Source organism: Adiantum capillus-veneris, chromosome 28 (genome assembly GCF_014529385.1).
Source record: "Adiantum capillus-veneris isolate H3 chromosome 28, ASM1452938v2, whole genome shotgun sequence".
NCBI classification, from domain to species: Eukaryota; Viridiplantae; Streptophyta; class Polypodiopsida; order Polypodiales; family Pteridaceae; genus Adiantum; species Adiantum capillus-veneris.
In genome coordinates this window covers 104,294,980-104,317,765 of record NC_140958.1, presented here as the reverse complement: position 1 = coordinate 104,317,765, position 22,786 = coordinate 104,294,980, and the positions used below count along the sequence as shown (strand labels likewise).

At 43.4% G+C, this 22,786-nt stretch overlaps 1 protein-coding gene across 2 annotated transcripts in view; it reads right to left on the bottom strand.

Annotated features, from left to right (window-relative positions):
* POLD2 (DNA polymerase delta small subunit) overlaps window positions 1-22,508 on the bottom strand; it is a 29,847-nt gene extending 7,339 nt beyond the window's left edge. The window contains exons 1-11 of one of the 2 annotated variants that reach the window (XM_086504420.1): window positions 22,352-22,508; window positions 22,053-22,182; window positions 14,690-14,796; window positions 14,450-14,576; window positions 14,248-14,361; window positions 14,055-14,179; window positions 13,871-13,954; window positions 13,670-13,738; window positions 13,493-13,564; window positions 13,307-13,398; window positions 13,105-13,232 (exon numbers count right to left, since the gene is read on the bottom strand). In XM_086504420.1, coding sequence (XP_086360546.1) covers window positions 13,105-13,232; window positions 13,307-13,398; window positions 13,493-13,564; window positions 13,670-13,738; window positions 13,871-13,954; window positions 14,055-14,179; window positions 14,248-14,361; window positions 14,450-14,576; window positions 14,690-14,796; window positions 22,053-22,182; window positions 22,352-22,402 — 1,099 coding nt within the window. In that variant the 5' untranslated portion in view covers window positions 22,403-22,508. The remainder of the gene's footprint in view (window positions 1-13,104; window positions 13,233-13,306; window positions 13,399-13,492; window positions 13,565-13,669; window positions 13,739-13,870; window positions 13,955-14,054; window positions 14,180-14,247; window positions 14,362-14,449; window positions 14,577-14,689; window positions 14,797-22,052; window positions 22,183-22,351) is intronic. The other variant, XM_086504421.1, reaches the window with a different exon arrangement.
* Window positions 22,509-22,786: the final 278 nt, after the last annotated feature.

The following is a 22,786-nucleotide window of genomic DNA, read 5'->3' as shown; positions in this document are numbered from 1 at the left end:
CTTGGGTTCTTGAGGGTCTTGAGGTTCTTGAGGTTCTTGAGGTTTTCTTTAGGATCTTCTCTTCACCCGAGATCTACTCTTTTCCCTGGGCGCACCCCTTAGCGGCCTTGCGCTCACACCAAGGTTGCTTTTTCCCACCTCACGTAGATTGGCCGGCCGCTAAGTGCACGGTCCGCTCTCAATGAGTGAAAAGAGGCACAAGGGGAGGCTGGACAAGCCCTTCTTTCCTGGGATTCCTGTCACTCTTCAAAAACACGATTAAGAATCGACATACCCAAGCGAACTTGGGTTCGTGCGACCACAACAAGCAAAAAAAATTCTTGTGATTCTTGTGGTTCTTTCCTTGAGTGATACAGAACACTGTCAAAGCTCTGATACCAATGTAAGGTGCAACGGAATGAATGTTGTTCTTTCTCAAGATGAGTGATCCATAATGTGCTCAAGGTTCATTTTTGTTCTTATGGAAGGGAGAGCCTTCCGTTCTTAATGAGAGAGTGCTATGACCACAACAAAGTGAATGGATACTGTGCGTGCAAGTGTATGAGACTGAGAGATAGAGAGAGAAAGAGAATTACGACACCAAGACGGTTGTAAAACCCTCCTCCGAAGGCCCCACTCTCGTCAGCGAGAGTGGTCTACTATTGATTGCACAAACTGGTACAATGATGATGCATGTGATTGATGCAAGTCTAGACTATGTCGGTGTCGTCGACGGGGGTGACGAGGCCGACGCTAGGGCTGAAAACTGAAAGTATGTATCTGCTGTCCAAAAACGCTCAAGGCTGAAATCTGCTAGGATTCAAAACGCTGAATTCGGGGCTAATTTCTACTGCTGAAAAATGCTGATTTGGACTGTTGAAAACGCTGATTTTCTGCTGCGTTTTGGTGCTGACAACGCCAAGGGATGTTGGGGTATGTATCTGCTGTCCAAAAACGCTCAAGGCTGAAATCTGCTGCGATTCAAAACGCTGAATTCGGGGCTAATTTCTGCTGCTGAAAAATGCTGATTTGGACTGTTGAAAACGCTGATTTTCAGCTGCGTTTTGGTGCTGACAACGCCAAGGGATGTTGGGGGATGAGGGGATCTGGAAACGCTAGATGCAGAGAGGCTATGGCGATCTTGTGTCTGCTGAAAAACGCCAAGGAATTGTGATTGCTGGCGATGGTGAGGAAAAACACTAGGATGCCTGCAGGAGGGAAATCGCCCAAGGTAGTTGGGAGTCTTGCTGAGAGAGAGGGGAAACCTGTCGCCGAAGTCCTATGTTCTCGTTGCTCCTCTGCCAAATAGTGCTAAGCTTGGTTTGCTTTTATATATTATCTTACCGAATTTGCCCTACCTACTTTCCAACAAAAGTCACTTAAATTTAATAAGTGAAAAATGTCAAAAATAGGTAAAATAGACTAAATGCAATGGAAAATTCCCTTGAAGGATTCTGATGGGAATGCTTATGATCATGCTGTGTGCAACCAGAGGATATGCATCTACACTAAGTGACTAGGCATGCACGGTCTACGAATAGACTCACAAAAGTGCCAGATCGCTTCTAATCTAGACTGATTGGACTGACGGAACCCTTGTTATGATGTAGCTTGTCCACGGACACATAGGGTTGGATGTGTCACATGACATGCAATGTTTTCATGAGGGCATTCATATCCATAAAGACAATATCATCACCTTTGCCTTTCAAACAAGCAACATCCTCTAAATCAACAAATGGCTGATCTCTATCCATGCAAGCATAAAAGGGAAAATCATGATGAGAAATGTAGTACCGGCTACAAAAATGGATGCTCTTTTTTGTCTCATACTTTTCAGCAATAAATAACATTTGTGTTTGTCATCTTTTACAATTGATACAAAATCTTTCAATCCTTTCTCAATCATACATGCTACCTCTCCTAACCCTCTTCATTGCTTAAGATTCTTTGACCACATTAATGAATGTACAATATATTCTTTAGCCCATTAATCCTTTGTGCATCATGCTCCCAAGGTTCAACAAGAAGTACAGCATTGGCTTTGCTAGTTAGTTCATCTATGTCAATCCCCACATTCCATAAATATCCATTGCAATTCCAAAAGCATATGTTCAATTTAACTCAGTCTCATAGATCACGTGTTCCTATTTGCTCCATAGACTTGTGTCCTTGAGCATGTTTTCTTAATGAGACATGTCCTTGTTTTTCATATCCCTATCCTCATATGCCTTGTGACACACATTTTGTTACATAATAATGCGATCTTCACATACAAAACATTTTGTACCTCTCAAATAAATCCACTTATTATCAAGGAGAATCTTTCGCTTGATCTCATATAACAGTGTGCAAATGATTGGCCGTTCTCCTGAGCAAGAAGCTCTTTGCTTACCTACTCTGTGTGTAACAAACTTGGACACTCCAAGTCAAGAATCTACCACGACACAACATAAATTCACTTCAAAACGGTTCACAATTGATCGACACGGCCCGGCAGAGTTCCGTGCCAAGAGGTATTGGCCCCAAAGACTGGCGCCCCTTTGGGTATTTCTTTTTATATTTTCTTCGAGCAAAGTACAACTCCCGCAGGTGCTCTCTCTCAGACTCTGCGTCCAGATGCTCTGCAAAGGGAGCCCCCTTGGGTTCTTTATAAAGGTTACAAGGTTGCTAAAAGCAGAGCCCCAAAAGCTGCCATAAATAAAGAAAAGGCTTAAAATTAAAGCAAAACCCAAAAGCTGCCCCAAAATATTGCGTAGCCTTTTTCTTGCTTTTTTCTAGCACAAAATTGGAAATCCGTACAACTTCTGCTTTTTCTGTACGCTCAACGCTTTTTTTTCGCCAGATTTTACACGACTGCCACGTCAGCATTTGCAGCGCGAAATCCGAGACTGTTGCCACATCAGCCGCAAATGGCTTCCACATCACTAGTTTGTGACATACCCCCCTCTTGAAAACATTGTAATCGCCCTCGATTACGCATGCAAAACAGACATAAGCCATAAAGTTTCTTAGCAGACACTGACTGTTAGTATCGATGCACTAGAAACACACATCTAGCACATGTACCAATAGACAGTCACATCACAGGACATCACATGACAAATCACATTCAAAATTTCATTCGGATCTCAGACCATGATTAATCGGCAACGCATTTAGCAATCGCATCTAGATCCATCGGGACCTCATGGATGCCCGATTAACTAATCCTTATTGCAATCACGTCTATCGAGATCGTTCAGACCGAAATGCTGCAATCATTTCGTCTATCGGTTCCTACACTTAAACAAGTCGAGAACAAATCAGTATCATTGTTTTTGGGAATTCCAGTTCATAAAGTCATTACAATATATTGTCAGCTCACAATATCCCTGAAACTCAAAAGAGACATCAGTGACTTTAGTATCAAAAATCGGGGCAATTTGTTGACAAAGGAGTGGAGCGACTCCCCTCTTGTGCATACCCGCTGCACCAAATTCCGCCCAAGCTGAGTTCGGGGTTCCATTTGGAATAGACTATGCTAAACCAAATGCTTCAAGGTAAAGATTCACAATCTGAAGAGTATCTGTCAGGTCCTCCTCCTCCATTCACTTCACATCCCCAATGCGGAGTAGGTCTTGAATTTAACCAAGAACCGTCTTATCGTTTTACCTTCTATCTTTCTGTGCCAATATCTGCTTTGGAACGAGTATTTGCTCGTTTTCCTCCACTTTCGGTTGCTCATCTTGCTCCCCATCATCGGGCACATCGCCTTCAAAAGGCTTCAAGAGACTAACATGAAAAACATTGTGAATTCTCCAAGTATTGGGCAACTTTAGTCTAAAGGAGACATCATTTATCTTTTCGGAAATTTGGAAAGGTCCGTAGTAGCGCAAACTGAGCTTTGGAAAAAGTCTCTCCTTTACCTTTTTCTTTCCCAGGCGTGCCTTCTCAAAACGTAAGAGCACCCAATTGTTCTCCTTCAATTTCAAATCGCGACAACGGCAATCTGCTGCCTTTTTCTGTCTTTCTTGAGATTTCTGCAAAGCCTCGCAGACCTTGGCAAAACGTGTACTCATCGGCTTAAAAAATCTTATCTTTCGTGCTTAGGAAGGGTGGAACCTTCATAGCACCTTCAATAATCTCAAATGGCGCCTTCCCCGTCGAAGAGTGTATCGTTTTATTGTAGGCAAATTTCACCATTGAGTCTAAGGTAAATACTTTTCCCATTGAGTCTTCTGATCCGAGATGTAAGACTTCAATAAATCTAGTACCATTGAATTGGCAATCTCTGATTGCCTGTCAGTCTGCGGGTGGAACAATGACGAGAACTGCAACCGCGTGCAAATGTTCTCCCAAATTGCCTTCCAAAACTCGTGAATCTGGGGTCCCTGTCAGAGACAATCGTCTCAGGCATGCCATGTAATCTGAAGATCTGTGCCACAAACAGTCTCGCTAAGTGATCCGGCTTGACTGTTTTCTTCACTGGAATAAAAGGAGCTTGCTTGCTAAATCTGTCAATAACAGTCCAGACACCATCGTGACCACTCTGTGTTCTCGGGAGATCGAAAATGAAATCCATTTGCAATACTTTCCCAGGGGCGGGTGGGCATGGGTAAAGGCTGTAACAATCCCTGTGCTTTATGCCTCTCAAACTTGGACCTTCTGGCATACCAAGCAACTGCGTATAAAATCATTCACGTCCTTCTTGAGTCTCGGCCAAAAGAAGTATCTCTCCACACCTTCCAAGGTGGTAGCAATGCAACGGCGACCCGTAAAAGGTGGACAGTAACATTCGGTCATAACCTTTTCCCTAAACGGCTGTGTAACACACAACATAGTTTTCCTCATTAAGTAGCCATCCCGAATGGAATATCCCGCTACGACTTCCTCAATCCGTATCCGAGTGAAAATATCTGCAAAATCTGTATCTGTGGCATATTGATCGACCATATCCTCGAAGCTCCTATGATGTATCGCGGAAATAGCCAGAACCAACGGCTTCCGAGACAAAGCATCTGCCACCAAATTCTTTTGTCCCTGCACATGGACAATCTGGAAGTGAAACTGTGGCAAGATGTTTGCCCACCGCATCTGCTTTTCCCATAGCTACTTCTGTGACAAGTAGCGTAAACTCTGATGATCTGTGAAGATCGTAAAATCTGCTCCGAGTAGGTAATGTCGCCACTGAGTAAGAGCATGGATAACCGCCAAAAGCTCTTTCTCATAAATCTGTGCTGTCAATTTTGGCCGTGAAAACAATCGGCTCTCATAGGCAATAACATGGCCTTCTTGCATTAAGACCGCACCGAGACTACGACCACAAGCATCACAATATACTTCAAATGACTTCTGCAAGTCCGGCAAAGTCAAAACTCGTCCTGTAGTCAATATCTCTTTCAATGTCTGAAAGGCAATCACCTCTGTGGATCCCCACGAGAAAGGGACTCCTTTCTGTGTCAACATATGCAAAGGGGAAGCAACCTCTGCAAACTTTCTAATGAACCGCCAGTAATAAGAACATAAGCCCAAGAAGCTTCTAACTTCATGGACATTCTTCAAGTCGGGCCAATCACGGATAGTCTCTATCTTGGCTGGGTCCACCTGCACTTCTGCTGCTGAGACAATGTGTCCCAAAAAGTGTATCTCTGGTAGGAAAAATTCACTTTTCTTTGCAATAATCACCAACTTGTGATCTCGTAATGCCTGAAAGACCTATAGCATGTGTGCTCTATGTTCTGCCTCATCCTTGGAGAAGACAATGATGTCGTCAAAGAAAGTGCCAACAAATAGTCTGTACTCTCGTTAAATCCTGTCCATCATTCGATTAAATGTCGTTGGAGCATTGGTTAGGCCAAAAGGCATCACCGGAAACTCAAATAAACCAAAAGTCGTCCGAAAAGCTGTCTTGTAGACATCCCTCTGCGCGATTCAGATCTGATGATATCCGCTCTTCAAATCGATCCTGTTGAAACATGAGGATCCCTGTAGTCGGTCAAGAATATCATCGATCCTAGGAATCGAAAAACTGTTCTTGATGGTGATTTTATTGAGAGCTCTATAATCGATGCACATTCTCCAAGATCCGTCATTAACAACACTGGAGAGCAATACGGTGAAGTACACGTTTGGACAAGACCCTCCTTTTCCAAGAGGTCTTTCACTTGGTTCATAATTTCTTCATTCTGGGGTCGGCTCACACGATAAGGTGGCCGGTTCGATGGTGTGCTTCCAGGTATCAGATCAATGGTATGATCCTCGGGACGAGCTGGTGGCAACTCGCCTGGCGGACCCTCAGAAAAGCAATCGACATGAGTGTGGAGAAAATCTTGGCATTCTTTTTCTAGGTCAAAACATATTCGACCTTTAATCATCATTCAATTCTCTCCAGAAAATCAAGGAAAGAAGTTGAATTTCATCAAGTACAATCTTTGTGCCCTTCATTTGTCAAAGTCGCTTTCTCAGCCCGAGAGTCAACCACGGCATTGTTCGTATGGTACCAAGGGATCTCGAGGAGGACGTCACAACCTTCCAAGGGCATTACGTAGAAGTCCTCGTGCCCTAAACACCCCTGACATTGCAACGGAGTTTGCCAATGATCGGTGTATTGGCATCATCCCGTCCGGGTGCCGCTAGAACTACCTCCGCCTGTGGCCTCAGCCTGTCGGGCGTAATCCCAAATCGAGCCGCCAATTGAAGTGAAAAGAAGTTGGCCTTGACTCCTCCATCAAAGAAAATGAGGGCTTCCTGTTCTTTCACTTTGCCCTAGGTGCGGCAAAGTTTGTACTTTAGTTCATCTGATTTGGTTCAGGCCCCATGCAATGTGGTACCAATTCTGTTTTCATCTGCCTTTTTTGCCACATTCCTCTACTGCTCTAGAACTCTGGCCTATCTGCAGTCTGTTCTTGCTGTGCCTTTTTGGGGCACTTTGCGGAGATGTGCCCATGTTCCCCACATCCAAAACAATTCCCCTCTTTGAGATAGATAACCCTTTCTCTAAGAGTCTGTCGGGGACATGTATCATTTTTTTCGTTGTTCTGGAAACTCTTTCTCTTTCTACTTTCATTGTGAGAGGTCTGTTGGGTTCTCTGAGTCAAGATCTCATCAATGGAATAAGTCAAATTTTTTGAATGTATCGCAAAAACCCCTTTTTACATGACCCATCAATTCTTTAAAAGAATTCAACTTCTGTTCCAAGCAGTAGTCTCAGATCTCTGTAGGAAGTCCGCAGCAAAACCACTCAATCTGTTCCTTAAAACAAGACCTTCATAAATGAAGAGGCTAGTAGAAAAGAGTTCCAAAATCTCTCGCAATAAGCGTCCAAAGAATCTCGCTTGGTCATCCGAAGATGATTCCAAGCATTTGTATATCTCGTTCGTACTCCCGAGTCAGCCAAGAAGAAATAAAAAGCCTTTCAACCATTTAACCAGAGCTTCCTTTCTCAGTAGAAGAGTGAACCGCCATGTTTGAGCATCACGGAACCCAGAAAAGGATTCAAATCGACCGTCCACCTTCTTTAAATTCTTTGACCTTCTTGCTTTTATCTTCGAGGAAGTCATATTGGTTGGCTTTTAAAATTATAAAAACAAAATGTTTCTTCTTTGCATAAAACATGTGATCGTCGGAGTCCGAAGTATCTGAGGATGATTCCTCGATAGAACTGTCAGAAACTAGGCGAAATCTAGGCTTCTTTGCCTTTTTCTTGCCCTTTCCGAAGCTTTGCTTTGTGCTTCGCTTGTCCACGTCTTTTTGCGAGTACAGGTTCTGCTTTTCTGCACTCATCTGTCTTTTTGGCTTTACTCCCTTCTTGAGAGTAGAAGCAATGGCCACACGCCATCTCGAGTAAATCATATCAATTGGGTAATTCTTCAGGTGTATTACCAATCTCGGGTTCTTGGAGTACTTAATCAATTTGTTCACACATATGCCAATCTGCAGTTGACGTTTGTACTCTTATTCTGACAAACTTGTCCGAAAAAAAAATTTGCCCAAATCTTCATTCTTTTCTTCAATTCCCACGCCGGATCTTCAAGTTTTCTTTGCCTTCCCAATGAGAGGTGTCATCTCTGTCAGATTCTTCACCAGAACCCATGTGTAATTTGGAATTTTTAATGGCTTTATGCCCTGTAAGACAAAGCGGTGAAGACGGGAGGACGCCCGATGGGCGATGTATGAAGGGTGTGAGTGGCTAATAAGTCCGGGGTTGAGACACGAAAATTCTTTCCCAAAAGCTATGTGCGCTGTAAAAAGGATCAGATCCTCCGTAGAAGAAGAATCTTTCTGAGCTCTGATACCACTGTAACAAACTTGGACACTCCAAGTCAAGAATCTACCACGACAAAACACAAATTCACTTCAAAACAGTTCACAATTGATTCAACACGGCCCGACGGAGTTCCATGCCAAGAGGTATTGGCCCCAAAGACTGGTGCCCCTTTCGGTATTTCTTTTTATATTAATCTTCCAGCAAAGTACAACTCCCGCGGGTGCTCACTCTCAAACTCTGCGTCCAGATGCTCTACAGAGGGAGCCTCCTCGGTTCTTTATAAAGGTTACAACGGTTGCTAAAAGCAGAGCCCCAAAAGCTGCCACAAATAAAGCAAAGGCATAAAATTAAAGCAAAACCCCAAAGCTGCCCCAAAATATTGTGTAGCCTTTTTCTTGCTTTTTTTCCAACACAAAATTGGGAATCCGTACAGCTTCTGCTTTTTCCGTACGCTCAGCGCCTTTTTTTTCCGCCGGATTTTACGGGACTGCCATGTCAGCATTTGCAGCGCGAAATCCGGGATTGCTGCCACATCAGCCGGGGTGTGTGTGTGGTTTCTCCTGCCCAAATGGCTGCCGCGTCACTGGTTTTGTGACACTGTGTGCCCCATAAACCATGACTGTTGACATGTCGAAGTGGGTTTTTTAAAATCTTCAATATAATGGCAAGAGAAAGAGGCATCTCCAACTTTCTCTTTGAAAATTCCAAGAATGACAATGTTCTTGGAACATCACTTACGTTCTTTCGACTTCTCTATATCTACATTCTCAACATTCTTTGTTTGGGCCATAACTTACATGAGAGAGTAATCAAAAACCACGTTGCTACTACATACATCAACCCAAGGCTTGGTTGTGCATACATTTTTCATCTCACTTACAAAATGACTCATGGTGTCAAACTTCTTCTCTTTCAATACATAGTCATGCTCCAAGCACTCCTTCAAAGCATTCAAGTCTGCAAGAGAGCAATTACATTCTTTGACTTCCTCTTCAAGTTGCATTGTTTGCATTTCAAGTGTCCTCTTGAGTTGCTCATTCTCAACAAGAACCCTTAGCGTGCCATTCTTCATTGCAAGTGTCCGTAAGTCTCCACCTTGCCGGTTTATGGTCTCTTGCAACAATACCAAGTATGTCATATTCATGGTTTTTGATGTCGTTGGTGGAGTAGTTGTATTGCTATCTCCATCCCTAGAAGATTATTTTTCAAGACGTTATGGACCTTGTTGAAGAAGAACCCTTGCATACTGAAGTTCAAGATAATTTTGGTACGAGTAAGGCTCGTTGTTGCTCCTCCCTACTCACTGCTGCAACCTCACTCCATCCCGCCGCTCACGTTGTTGTAGCCCCCCCTCACTCCCTTCTTGAGCAGCCCGCCTAGCCACTCACCCTGCTTCCCACTAGCTTCACCCCGCCTCGCAACACCTTTCCCCTCCATCCTCCATCCTCCCTTCACTCTCATGCGCTATCTGTGGGCTGTTTTCAGCCTACTGGTGGTCTTCGTGGGTATCCTCGTCTTCTTATTTTCAGTAGCAGACACAGAATGGCAGCCCCTACTTCACCTCAAAGAGACTCTACTGAAGCCCCCTTGCTCGACACCGCGGAGCCAACCCTTCAACTTGCTCTTTCACCAGAAGAGCAAGCGAGCTTGATGGCCGAGGTGGAAAGGCTTCAAGCCCCCTCGGTCATCTGCAAGATTGTTGCCACATGGCCCAGTAAAGGCGAGGTTTGAGACCCGCTCCACGCCCGACTCCTAATGTCACAAATTGCTGACATGTCAAGCCATTGAAGAGCGGAGCTGTCGCAAAATGATGACGTGGCACTACTGCCCGAGTGCAGACGTGGACAGACAGTACGGATTTCCGCGACATGCGCTGATGGGTGTTGACGTGGACAAACATTACGGATTTTTCGCAAAAAGCGTTGACATGCTGACAGGCACGGGTTTCCGCCAACTACTTTTTGGACAGTTTTTAGGCCAAATGCTTTTGGCATTTTACTGCTTTTGAGTATATTGCTTTTGGGGCATCCCTTGTAAGAATAAATAGACCCTTGGGGCCTCACTCTGCAGAGCACCTGGACGCAGAGTCTAAGAGCGGAGGTCCCTCACGTGTTGTACTTTGCTCAAGCATTAATATCAAAAGAAATATCGAAAGGGCCCCAATGAAGTAGGACTTTTCGAAGATGACTTTGATTTACGTATGAAGATTATTTTTATGGAAGATCCTACTATTTGTGAACAGATAACATGTGAAAATCGAGAATGAGATGATGACGAATTCGGAGCAATGATTGCTCCAAAATGGACCTGATAACGATAAGAATCATGAATTCTGAATCATGATGATTGATTGATGAATGATTGAATGCAACTGTGGTAAGCGCATCACGAGTTCCCCAGGGATAAGATGGCCACACAATGAAAAAGATGACTAGGACTGAATGATTGAAACACTCTGTTCAGTATAAACTCGGTGTCTGATTGATGGATTGGAATTCTCGAAAATGATTACTCACACATGATTGTGTTGAGTGCAGATGGAATGATTAATGTAATGACTGCAACATTTCGGTCTCGAGAAATCTATGGGCATGATCGCAATAAGGATTACTTAATCCGAGATCGCAATAAGGATTACAATTCTTTCAAGAGGGGGGTATGAAGATTATTTTTATGGAAGAGCAAGCGAGCTTGATGGCCGAGGTGGAAAGGCTTCAAGCCCCCTCGGTCATCTACAAGATTGTTGCCACATGGCCCAGCAAAGGCGAGGTTTGAGACCCGCTCCACGCCCGACTCCTAATGTCACAAATTGCTGACATGTCAAGCCATTGAAGAGCGGAGCTGTCGCAAAATGATGATGTGGCACTACTGCCCGAGTGCTGACGTGGACAGATAGTACGGATTTCCGCGACATGCGCTGATGGGTGTTGACGTGGACAAACATTACGGATTTTCAGCAAAAAGCGCTGACATGCTGACAGGCATGGGTTTCCACCAACTGCTTTTTGGACAGTTTTTAGGCCAAATGCTTTTGGCATTTTACTGCTTTTGAGTATATTGCTTTTGGGGCATCCCTTGTAAGAATAAATAGACCCTTGGGGCCTCACTCTGCAAAGCATCTGGACGCAGAGTCTAAGAGCGGAGGTCCCTCAGGTGTTGTACTTTGCTCAAGCATTAATATCAAAAGAAATATCGAAAGGGCCCCAATGAAGTAGGACTTTTCGAAGATGACTTTGATTTACGTATGAAGATTATTTTTATGGAAGATCCTACTATTTGTGAACAGATAACATGTGAAAATCGAGAATGAGATGATGACGAATTCGGAGCAATGATTGCTCCAAAATGGATCTGATAACGATAAGAATCATGAATTCTGAATCATGATGATTGATTGATGAATGATTGAATGCAACTGTGGTAAGCGCATCACGAGTTCCCCAGGGATAAGATGGCCACACAATGAAAAGATAACTAGGACTGAATGATTGAAACACTTTGTTCAGTATAAACTCGGTGTCTGATTGATGGATTGGAATTCTCGAAAATGATTACTCACACATGATTGTGTTGAGTGCAGATGGAATGATTAATGTAATGACTGCAACATTTTGGTCTCGAGAAATCTATGGGCATGATCGCAATAAGGATTACTTAATCCGAGATCGCAATAAGGATTACAATTCTTTCAAGAGGGGGGTATGTCACAAAATGATGACAAGGCACTACTGCCCGAGTGCTCACGTGGACAGACAATACGAATTTCCGTGACCTACGCTGACGGGTGTTGACGTGGACAAATAGTACGGATTTTCCGCAAAAAGCGTTGACATGCTGACATGGCTGCTGTACGGATTTCTGCCAATTGTATTAGCTGCTTTTTGGACAGTTTTTAGGCCAGATGCTTTTAAGATTTGACTGCTTTTGAGTTTACTGCTTTTGGGGCATTTTCTTTGGGGGCATCCCTTGTAAGAATAAATAGACCCTTGGGGCCTCACTCTACAGAGCATCTGGACGTAGAGTCTAAGAGTAGAGTTCACCCGGGTGTTGTACTTTGCTCAAGCATTAATATATAAAAAAATACCGAAAGGGGCACCAAATTTTGGGGCCAATACCTTTGGGCACGGAACTACACCTGGCCATGTCGACTCCAATTATTAAAGTGTGAAAAAGTTGTGAAGTATTTTAAGTGATTCTCTCGTGTGTCCTGCGAGATTTCCGACTTGGGGTACCCAAATTTGGAACGGGAGCCAACTTGCAGATCTCCCGGCCGAGGGGCCTAAACCCTAAGAGGAAGCAACAAAAGAAGTTTTACCAATATAGACCTCGTCTACGATGTGAAGATCCTTGCATCCCCGGGCATTCATGAGCGGCCAAGCTGAATGGCTCGATCAAGAAGGATGCCCCAATGAGGGTGTGACTGGGTAACCTATGGTGGGCCATCCCGAGTAGTCTCTACGTAAAAATTAGTGATCTAGAGAGAGAGAGAGAGAGAGAGAGAGAGAGAGAGAGAGAGAGAGACAGACTGCCTGGATGCTCTTCAATAAAATCTTTCAGTTGGCGGGTCCTTTAGAGACAGAGATCGACCTATAGGACCAATCAATACATCCTTCCTTATATATTTTACTTCGTAGTTGCCACATAAAATGAAAAGACTAGCTTTAGTTTGAAATCTCTTCAGCAGCGTGAACAGTGCAAGAAAGACACAGAAAGAGAGCATTAATACATGATTCAATACAAAAATCTTGTAAGATCTTAGTAGAGGCCAACTGGCTTTTTATCAGACCAATCTTACATCATGTAAATAACCATCATCAAACTGTGAACCATGATCACTATTCAAGGTGTTGCTAGATCAGTTGTTATAGAGAAAATACCTAAAGTGTCCGGAGCAGTTGGTGCAATATGACGCCACCTGAGAGTCCTTTCCATAAACTCAATCTGATCATCTGCATCTGAGTATTTGCCAAGATCATCAACGTTCTGTCCTGAAGTTCCTAACAATCTGCTATCACACAGGAGCTTCGTTTTCATGCGCACACGAATTAACTAAGCAGCCAACAAACACACACTATTCACCTGACTCCATCAAGCTCAAAGCAATGGGGATTTGTGGCCGAATAAAAGGTACTATACACAGATGCCCCTGGAAAAAGGCATGTATGCAAGGGCTATTGCAGTGACAAAAGTCAATCAGTAGTAGAGAGACAAAAAGACAAGCACAGGATCAGTAAGAAATACAGGAAAAATGTTATTCCAGTGAACCTGTTGAGGAAGAGAGAAGTTGGCAGGGTCATTTGAACCAGGCATAACATCTACCGGAATAGCTGCTGCAAGCTGATTGTGCCACATTCAAATCATAGATAAGATAATGGTCTTAAAAAGAGTTTGGTCAAAACCTTCATCAAACTTAGCACAGTTCATGGAATTTTCAAAGTAAACCTGTGTCAATGCTAGATCCAGCTCCTTGACTGGTTCAACCAATTTGCTTTGATCTTTGGAAGAGATTGACTTCAAAAACATACCCAGAATCAGCAAAGTGTTCGAGTTCATAATGCAGGAAAAGAGCAGGAGATATGCATCACCAGCGGGCAATCAAACTTGAAAGGCTCCCAGGACCTTTAGAATAATCAGTAGATTTACCTGGCCTGTCAGCAAGTTATACTGTAAATGCACTGAATCTCCAGCGATTACAACATGAACAACTTGAGCCACAGCACTTTGTTCCTGTCCCAAACAAGAAGTCTATTTATTTATATGTTTTCTTTGGGCACCCATCCCATCCCAAAAACATCTGAATGATTGAAAGTATGCAAATGTTTTATGCCTTTTCGTCCCCCAGATGTCCTGTCAAATAGTCGACAAGAAGTTGAAACTGGAGTGGGTTGGCCTCGTTAGCACAGATTCTCAGTCCTGACACTAAGGCCACATATTTATCTTCGACTGCCACCACTAAAACACCATACTTAGTGGATATTTTCAGAACTAAGGTTAGTTTTTTCAACAAGAATGCATCAGACCTGGAATCTTTTGAGAGGGCAGTGGCTCTTGAGGAGGTAAACCTGGTTCTAGAATACGCTGAACCAAAAATTCCCCGTCGCTACCTTCTCTTCCACAAACAGCAACAACCACACCTGAAATAATCGCAAAATTTGAATGCAATCTGTGGTTGAATATCGTGCAAGCAAGTGACAAGCATGCCTGAAATAACTACAAACTCACCAGTAACGTATGGTTTGGCGGACAATGTCTCCCCTACCAATCTGATTCGACCACTTTCATCTTCAAGGATCAAATAATCGTTTGCATGGACAAAATTATGAGGTGATACTAAAGGAGCAACTGATCGCTGCCAAAAACAGATATATTCAAGCAAACCTCACCAATTCTCACATAACATGGCCTATTTATTTCTAATTTGGTAATGAAATTGCTTCAACTAAAGACCATATTTTAGCTTACCTCTTTTGCATATTCATCCAGAATCGATGGCTTAAGCTGCATCTGCTTATACAGAGTGCCAATCACAATGCAATCCACACCTTCTTCTAAGCCCAGAATGTTCCGAACTGCAAAAAAAGAACCTTGTGATACAATCTGGGCTACTCTAATCAGAACATCAGTAAAGCCATGAAATACAGCCATGCAATACGAACATACGCATTCATTGTATTTGAAGCATTCTAAACAAATATAATACCTACTGTCACAAAATGATGACGTGGCCATGCTACCCAGACACACACACGGCAGACAGATGACGTGGCAGATTGTACGGTAGTCTGCTGACGTGGAGACACTACGAACTGCCTGCAAATTACGCTGACAGGCTAATGACGTGGCAGCTCCGCAAATTGCATTGACAGCATGCTGACGTGGTAAAACTGTACCGAATTCCGCTTTTTGCGCTGGTGCTTTTTCTAGCAGTTTTTGGAGCCAGTTGCTTTTGGAAATACGACGCTTTTGGAATCATTGCTTTAGGAACCAATTGCTTTTAAGTTTAACTGCTTTTGGGGCTTTGCTTTTGGCATCCCTTGTGAGAATAAAAGGACCCTTAGGGGCCTCATTTTCCAGAGCATCTTGACGCAGAATCTGAAAGCAGAGGACCCTTCGGGAGTTGCACTTTGCTCAAAGATTAATATAAAAGAAATACCGAAAGGGGCGCTAGTCTTTGAGGCCAATCTCTCTAGGCACGGAACTACACCGGGCCGTGTCGACCAAAAATTGAACTGTGATTTTAAGTTTTGAAGTATTTTAAGTGATTCTCTCATGTGTCATGTTGGATTCCCAACTTGGGATGCCCAAGTCTGTGACAGTGGTATCTGAGCACGGCCAATTTCTCTTCTACCGGGAAATCCGATCCTCTTACCACGACACACATGGATTTAATCGACGAATCTCGCAAGAATCAAACGAACCCTCTTGATACTTCTGAAACAGGAGGCGGTACGGAAAATTCGAATGGATTAGCAGATCACGAATACGGACCACCTCGGCCTACGCAGTATCAGCTAATGGAGATGCAACGTCAACAGCAAGTTGATGATTGTGAAAAACAAATGCTCAAATTTGCAGAGGATCCTTAATATACCAAACTTTTGACGCAACACCCAATTGACGAGGTGCACACCCATTGGCAGAAAGCTATCAATTCCCCAATCAAGTCAGTCCTCAAGCAACCTCCTGTTCCACGGATGTTTACTGTAGATGAGCTCGAGGATGTTGTTGGAAAACAAGTTAACTCAAAAGCAAATTTTTTCAAAAGCAATTGGTCTTCAAAAACTGTCAAAAAGCATCAACGTAAATTGCCCGTACAGCCCTGCCACGTCAGCAGCCAGTGTGAAAAGAGGAAATCCGTACAACCACATCAGCAACCTATTAGTGTGATTTCCGTACGTCCGTACTATCTGCCACGTCAACTGCCTGTACTGCCACGTCAACACATGTCCGTATTGTTTCTCATGTCTGCACATGTCCATATTGTTTCTGCCCGGGGGTGGTCATGCCACGTCATCACTTTGTGACATACCCCCCTCTTAAAAGAATTGTAATCTTCCTCGATAACGCTTGCAAAACAGATAGAGGCCATAAACCATTTCAACAGACACAGACTCTAAGTACCGACGCACTAGACACAACACATCTAGCACTTGTACAAAGATGACAGTCACATCACTGCACATGACATCACAGGACATCATATGACAAATCAATCACAGAAAAATCCATTCCAAATCTCTGACCATGACTACCAGCAACGTATTTAGTATGTAATGGCATTTGCCTATTCAATTTGAGAGTAGCGGAATTTAATGAGAGTACTTTCAAGAAATGATTTTGTGAGCATAGCGGATAGACATAATTGAAGATAGCAACATAATTATAGCAATTAGTTAACTTGGCATGGACAATACTTTTGCAAGAGAGAGAATATAGAGAACATGACAACAGTTGAGGACCGGATTTATGTAGAGCCGGTCCCCCCTCCAATAGGCATTTGTATTATGATTTCTCCCATAAAGAGAGACTTGTTACAATACATTCTTTGTGTTCCTTGTGACCTAGGTGAAGCAATGAAGATGGAAAGCTTCATGCATCACCATCATAGCATAACCTAAACTTGAAGAAAGCTTTAACTATACCAAGCCTCAGTCCCAAGACCTCAAACACCTTCGAAGGTGGAGAGAGCTAGCAGGGAATGAGGGTAGGGAAGAGGAAGAAGAAACATTTCATACGAGAAAGAGCTAGTTCCTCACTTATCATAACTCTTGTGCTAGCATACATAATAGCATAGTAATGAAGAAGAAATAGATGGCAAGCTCAAGCATTGAAGCATGGCTCTTGGATGGATTTGCACTCCATAGCCAAGAGTGTTGGTGTAGGCTCTCAACCTCTACTTGCTTGGAGAAGGAGAGGGAGCTCTTGCACTTTGCATAGTACACAATGAGAGTGTTTGTGAGTGTGTGTGGGTGAGTATACCCCCTAAACACCCCCCTAGCTTGCTTGGGTCGACCCCCCCTTGTAGCTCATGCTTGATGCTCATTGGACCCCTCCAGGCCTAGCTAATCACAAGCAGGAGCCATTACAAGCAACATGGGTAGCCTTGGGACAAGTGTCCCCCTTTCCCCTTTGAGAGGGAGGACTTGATAAATGCAAAATCAATTAATTAAATATCCTAAATTATCATTGGACCCCTTGGGTGGCCAACCAATAGGCTTCAAGCACACCATGAGGGCAACATGGGGAGGAACTTGACAAGTGTCCTTGCTGCCTCTTCAAGCTGGGGCTTCCCTTGTGTGTGTGTGTGTGTGTGTTCTCTCTCATCCCCCCCCCCCTTGTAGGCTCGCCCCCCTCCTTGTAGGGATATTTTTGACTTTGGATGAGCAAGCCCCTTAGTCATCAAGCATGACTAAGCACTTGAAGTAGGGGGTGTTCCCACAAGCATCTCAGGCAAGCTTCTCAAGGCACCTCAAGCATCTTAATCATGCACCAAGTCAAGCACCTCAAGCATGGAGCCAGTCAAGCACCTCAAGCATCTTAATCAAGCACCTCAAGCATGATAAGCACCTCAAGCAGGACAAGCACCTCAAGCACGACAAGCACCTCGAGCTTGGGCCGGGTTCCCACCTCAAGCTCAGCCCTAGCTTACCTAAGGTCAAAGGACTTTTACACACATTATTGGAGGTCTTCAATGAAGCTAACCCTAAGGTCTTATGCTCCATTGGTTAGCCTTGCTCTTGATAGACCATCTCCCATTTGGGCCCCTTTACTATTGGCCCGTGTTGAGATAGATCTATAAGCACATATCTATATCTTAACACTTGTTCCCATTTATTCTCCCACATTAAGTGATCAATTTAATATGAGAAAATCATTTGGGTTGGTTAGATATTAGATTTTATGACATAGTAACCGCATCTAGATCCGCACCGGATCTCACTGATGTCAGATTAACTAATCCCATATTGCGATAATGTCTTTAGAGATTTTCGACCCAAGCATTGTCGTGTGCGAGTAATCATTCGCCTCAAGCACTGTCGTGTACGAGAAATCACTTTCGAAAATCCTAAGTCAAAGTACTTCTCTCATAAAGTCATCCACTAGCAGAATACTCTCAGCCCATCAATTTTCCTGACATCCAAAGGAAAATCATGACTTTGTGACAAAGGAGTGGAGTAACTCCCCTCTTGTGCAGTCCCGCCTGCACCAAATTCAACCCGCTAATCTGTGGGAACTCTTGGAATAGCCACTGCTAGATAAAAAGCGTCGAGATAAAGTTCCAAATCCAAGGAGTATTTGCTAGGTCCTCCTCCTCCATCCATTTCGCATTTAATGCCCGATGATCTTAACTGAGAACCACCGTTCACTTTCCTGTCTTGGAAAGTCAATATAGTATATTTATTCCGAAACGAGTATCTCCTCGCTCTCTTTCTCTTCGAGTTCATTCGGGAGCTACCACTACTCCAAAGTCATCATCATCTCATTCCGTGGTCATCAGCCAAGTACTGCCGTTGGCAGCGTTTCAAAACGTTGAGCAGTGATGTGGCGAGGGCGGTGGTCGCCGAGCTGTGGACGTTACAAAATGTTGGAAGATTTTCCACCCTTGTCGCATAGAAGTGTCATCGACAGTGCTCCGCCGTGGACAACATTTCGAAGCGCCAACGAATATAAGCAGTTTCGACACAAGGGAGTGCGACGGGAAAGCGAACGCAAGCGTCACCAATCTCATGCATTTTAGAACTCCGATTGTAATGGCGATCGTGGGTGGCTCCGGCAGTAGCGTTTTAAAACGCCAACTGCAGAGGGGTGGGAGAATAGCACTACCGGTTAGGGGGAGAAAATAGGAATCTCACGGGTTCTCAACGATCCGCCTTGCTCCTCCAAGGCTCTGATACCATGTCAAAGTCTATGATGAAGAAGCGTAGAGACCAAGGGGAGAGAGAGAGAGAGAGAGAGAGAGAGAGAGAGAGAGAGAGATGAAATGAAATGAAATGAAATATTAACGTCTTTAAAAGGCCAAAATGACCTATGAGACCAATCTGTTACAAAATGGTGAATCTAATACCATGTCTGGGTACAAAAGAACTAAAACAAAGATACTACTACTAGAATCCATCCTCATCTGCACTCTGGATAGGGAGAGAGAGAGAGAGAGAGAGAGAGAGAGAGAGAGAGAGTCTCTTGAATCAATCAACCTTAGCAATGAATAATTGATACTATGTACAATGGGGGCAAGGGGTCACATATATACCCACCTCAATAAATTGCCCTACCCAAACTTTGACAAATAAGTCAATGAAATACCTAAACGCTAAAATAAATATTAGGATCACTTTGGGTAGTGCACTTGAGATGCCAAAACTCTAACATCACCATAGGAAAAAAGGGGTCTTTATTGTGAGCATGATAATTCGCATGCATTTTTATCAACATTCCATCGACTTTAGTTGACAATGTCAAAACACAATCCAAGCTTATATGTTGCACATCTTAAGTCTTAAAACACAAAGAGTAGACATCAAACAAGCAAAAAAGGGGCAATGTGGATTTGGATATTGTAATTTGTAATTTAATTTGAAAGAATAAGAAATTGTTGCAAAAGATCAACATCTACAAAGTTAAAGAGAGACTTGCGGTGTCTTAGAGCATTTTGGTGAGAATGTCCCTTGGGGAGGAGGGACTATTTCAGCCTCAGGAAACATTTTAATCTTGAAGAGAGGAAGGGAAACGGGGAAAAAGTAGAGTTTTGGGGAGTTTTCCTCAACTATGCAAAAGTGATAATGATTCTACCACCGAGTTGGCTGATATGGTGCACACTAAACTCGCAAAAGTTCAAGCCACTTTGGCGTGTAAGGTGCAGCGGAAGTGAATGTTGAACTTTGTTCAAGATGAGTGTTCCGAACTGTGCTCAAGGGTTCCTTTTACTTACGCAAGGGAGAGCCTTCCGTTCCTTTAGTGAGAGAGTGCAAATGATCACAAACAAGTAGGTAAACACTATGCATGAAGGTGCTGAGACTAAGAGAAAGAGAGAGAAGAATACAACACCAGAATGTTGTCAAACCTTCCTCCAAAGGCCACACTCTCTATGGCGAGAGCGGTCTACTATCGATTGCACAAATCTCTACAATGCAATGGACTTGCCGACGATGAGGACGGCGACGAGACGGCTGAAAATTGAAAACGCTAAGGGCTAAAATCTACAAATCTTGTATCTGCTTAATTCTGACTCTATTTCGCTGACGACGACAATGACGACGATGCGACAATAATGCGTTGAAAACGCAGATGCTGATATCTGCGAATAGCGGACTGAATCTGCAAATATTGGCTAATATGACCGTGCGGCTGCTGCGGGAAGGTGAGATCTGCGAGGTTTGGGGGCTGCGGTGCGGAGTCAGACTGCTGAAAACTGAAAACCTTGATGCACAATTGGGTCCTGTCACACCGAGGAACTGCAAAACGCTAGACTGATTCACTGCTCCAAAAACGCTAGAGAAACTGCTGAAAATCTGATAACGCCAGGCTGATCTGCAATGCAGAAAAACGTTGGGGTTGATCTGCATTTGATGAAAACGTTGATTGGTCTTTGCTGGCTGAAAACGCTATGTCCTCTTGCCGGTCTTGCTGAGAAGATACACTTAGACGGTATCTGTTGCCTCTTTTGCCAGAAAGTGCTAGCGGTAGTTTTCTTATATATTGAGACTTGGCCAAATCGCCCTATCCAATTTCCCAACAAAGTCACTTATTAATAATAAGTGAAAAATGGCTAAAATGGGAGATAGAGCTCCCAATGAGACTATTGATCATGCACATATGACTTTAAAACATCAAAAGCCAACTAATTATAAATCTCTGTCTGACCATCTGACTGTGGATGAAAAGTCGATGAAAAATTCAACTTAGTGCCAAAATTTTCAAAGAGTGCGCACCAAAAATTGGACGTAAACTTAACAACCCTATCTGAAGCAATCGATTTTGGCAAACCACAAAGAGGGTACCAATGCTTAATGAACAACCGTGCTACATCTTGTGCGATAACCATGACCTTACAAGGAATCAACATGCATACTTACCGAAACGATCAACAATTATCAAACATTGAGTGTTCCTTGAATGCAAACTAGGTGGAAGGTTAATCACAAAATCCATGGAAATATCTTGAAAAGGTTAATCGAAAATAGGCAACGAAAGCAAGAGGCCCTGTTGCTTACCCCGAGGAGCTTTAACCTTTTGACAAATAGTGCACTATGTGGCATAACGAAACACATCTTTTCGCATTTTAGGCCAAAAAAAGATTTTTTCTATTTTGTGAGGAAAGTGGCCATGAGGATAAAGATTGCTACTATCTCAAGAGATTTCAATCATCTGCAGCAAAATCTTCACGGCATGCAACATGGTCTAGCCCCAAAGTTTCCACTCCTATCAATAGTAGAGTAGCCACCTCTCTGAAGTCGATCCTGCCTTCCCAAGAGGATGTGGCAGATCTACAATGACTCAAAGTTTAGGTATCTCCAAAGCATGCTCATTGTACGCTTATGACATTTAGGGACAAGATGCATGGGCAAGGGCTTAAACGATGATGACACTACTAGAAATCTTGTGGGCACGATCCAAAGATAGGTGTGTCATCTTTACATGCTTTCTCACATGATAGTACAAAGAGACTGTTTGTATCTCCTGATTGTGTTTGCTCTCTCTCTCTCTCTCTCTCTCTCTCTCTCTCTCCAAAATCATAAAACAGAACAGAAGCTATAAATGCATGCCCTATAAAGTGAGCATCCACATCCCAATCTGCTTATACTCTGTTGAAATTACAGCCTCTTACTGGGAGCATTGGGATACTGTTGTTGAGCAAGGGAAGTAAGAACTCCTCTGAATTTGTGTAGGCGGCAATAGTAGAGATGGCTGTATTGCTGGCCCTTGTACTTTTGAGAACGCAGATCAAAGACTTCATCCTGCAATAATAAATTTAAATAAGCTGGGCTGCTCTAAGAACGTACTTGCTCTTGAAGGGAACGAGAATAGACACTAAGGAGCTAGCGCTCGCTCTCGCGCTCTCTCTCTCTCTCCCTCTCACACACACACAATGAGCACACAAATATACAACCGGAGCTTTCACCATACCTTGGGCGTGTAGAGAGCCTGTTTTCTGGGCACAGTTTTCTCAACCCCCATCCTTCAGAAAGGTTCCAAGAGCTTTGGGCGGGAATTTGGTAGTAATTTGCACACATGCTTACGTGGACGACCCAAGCAACTTTAAACACCATTTGGCATCGTGCTTACACATACGGTGGAAACAAGTGAAAGGATCACGGATCACGACGGCTTTCAAAAAAAAGTGATAAAATTGTTAGGTTCAATTAAACTGTATCAGTGTTTGGGAAAGGATTGACTCAGCTTAGTCTTGAGTCGATTGAAAATCGAGACTAGTTACTTGAAAACCTTGGTAAATGGAAGAAAAATCAATGAAATATGTGAAAAAGTCGTCCAAAAATTTTGCTAGTATTTCCAGTTTTCTTCTTTGTGAGGAGGAAACTCGATCAGCATCCATTTAAGAAA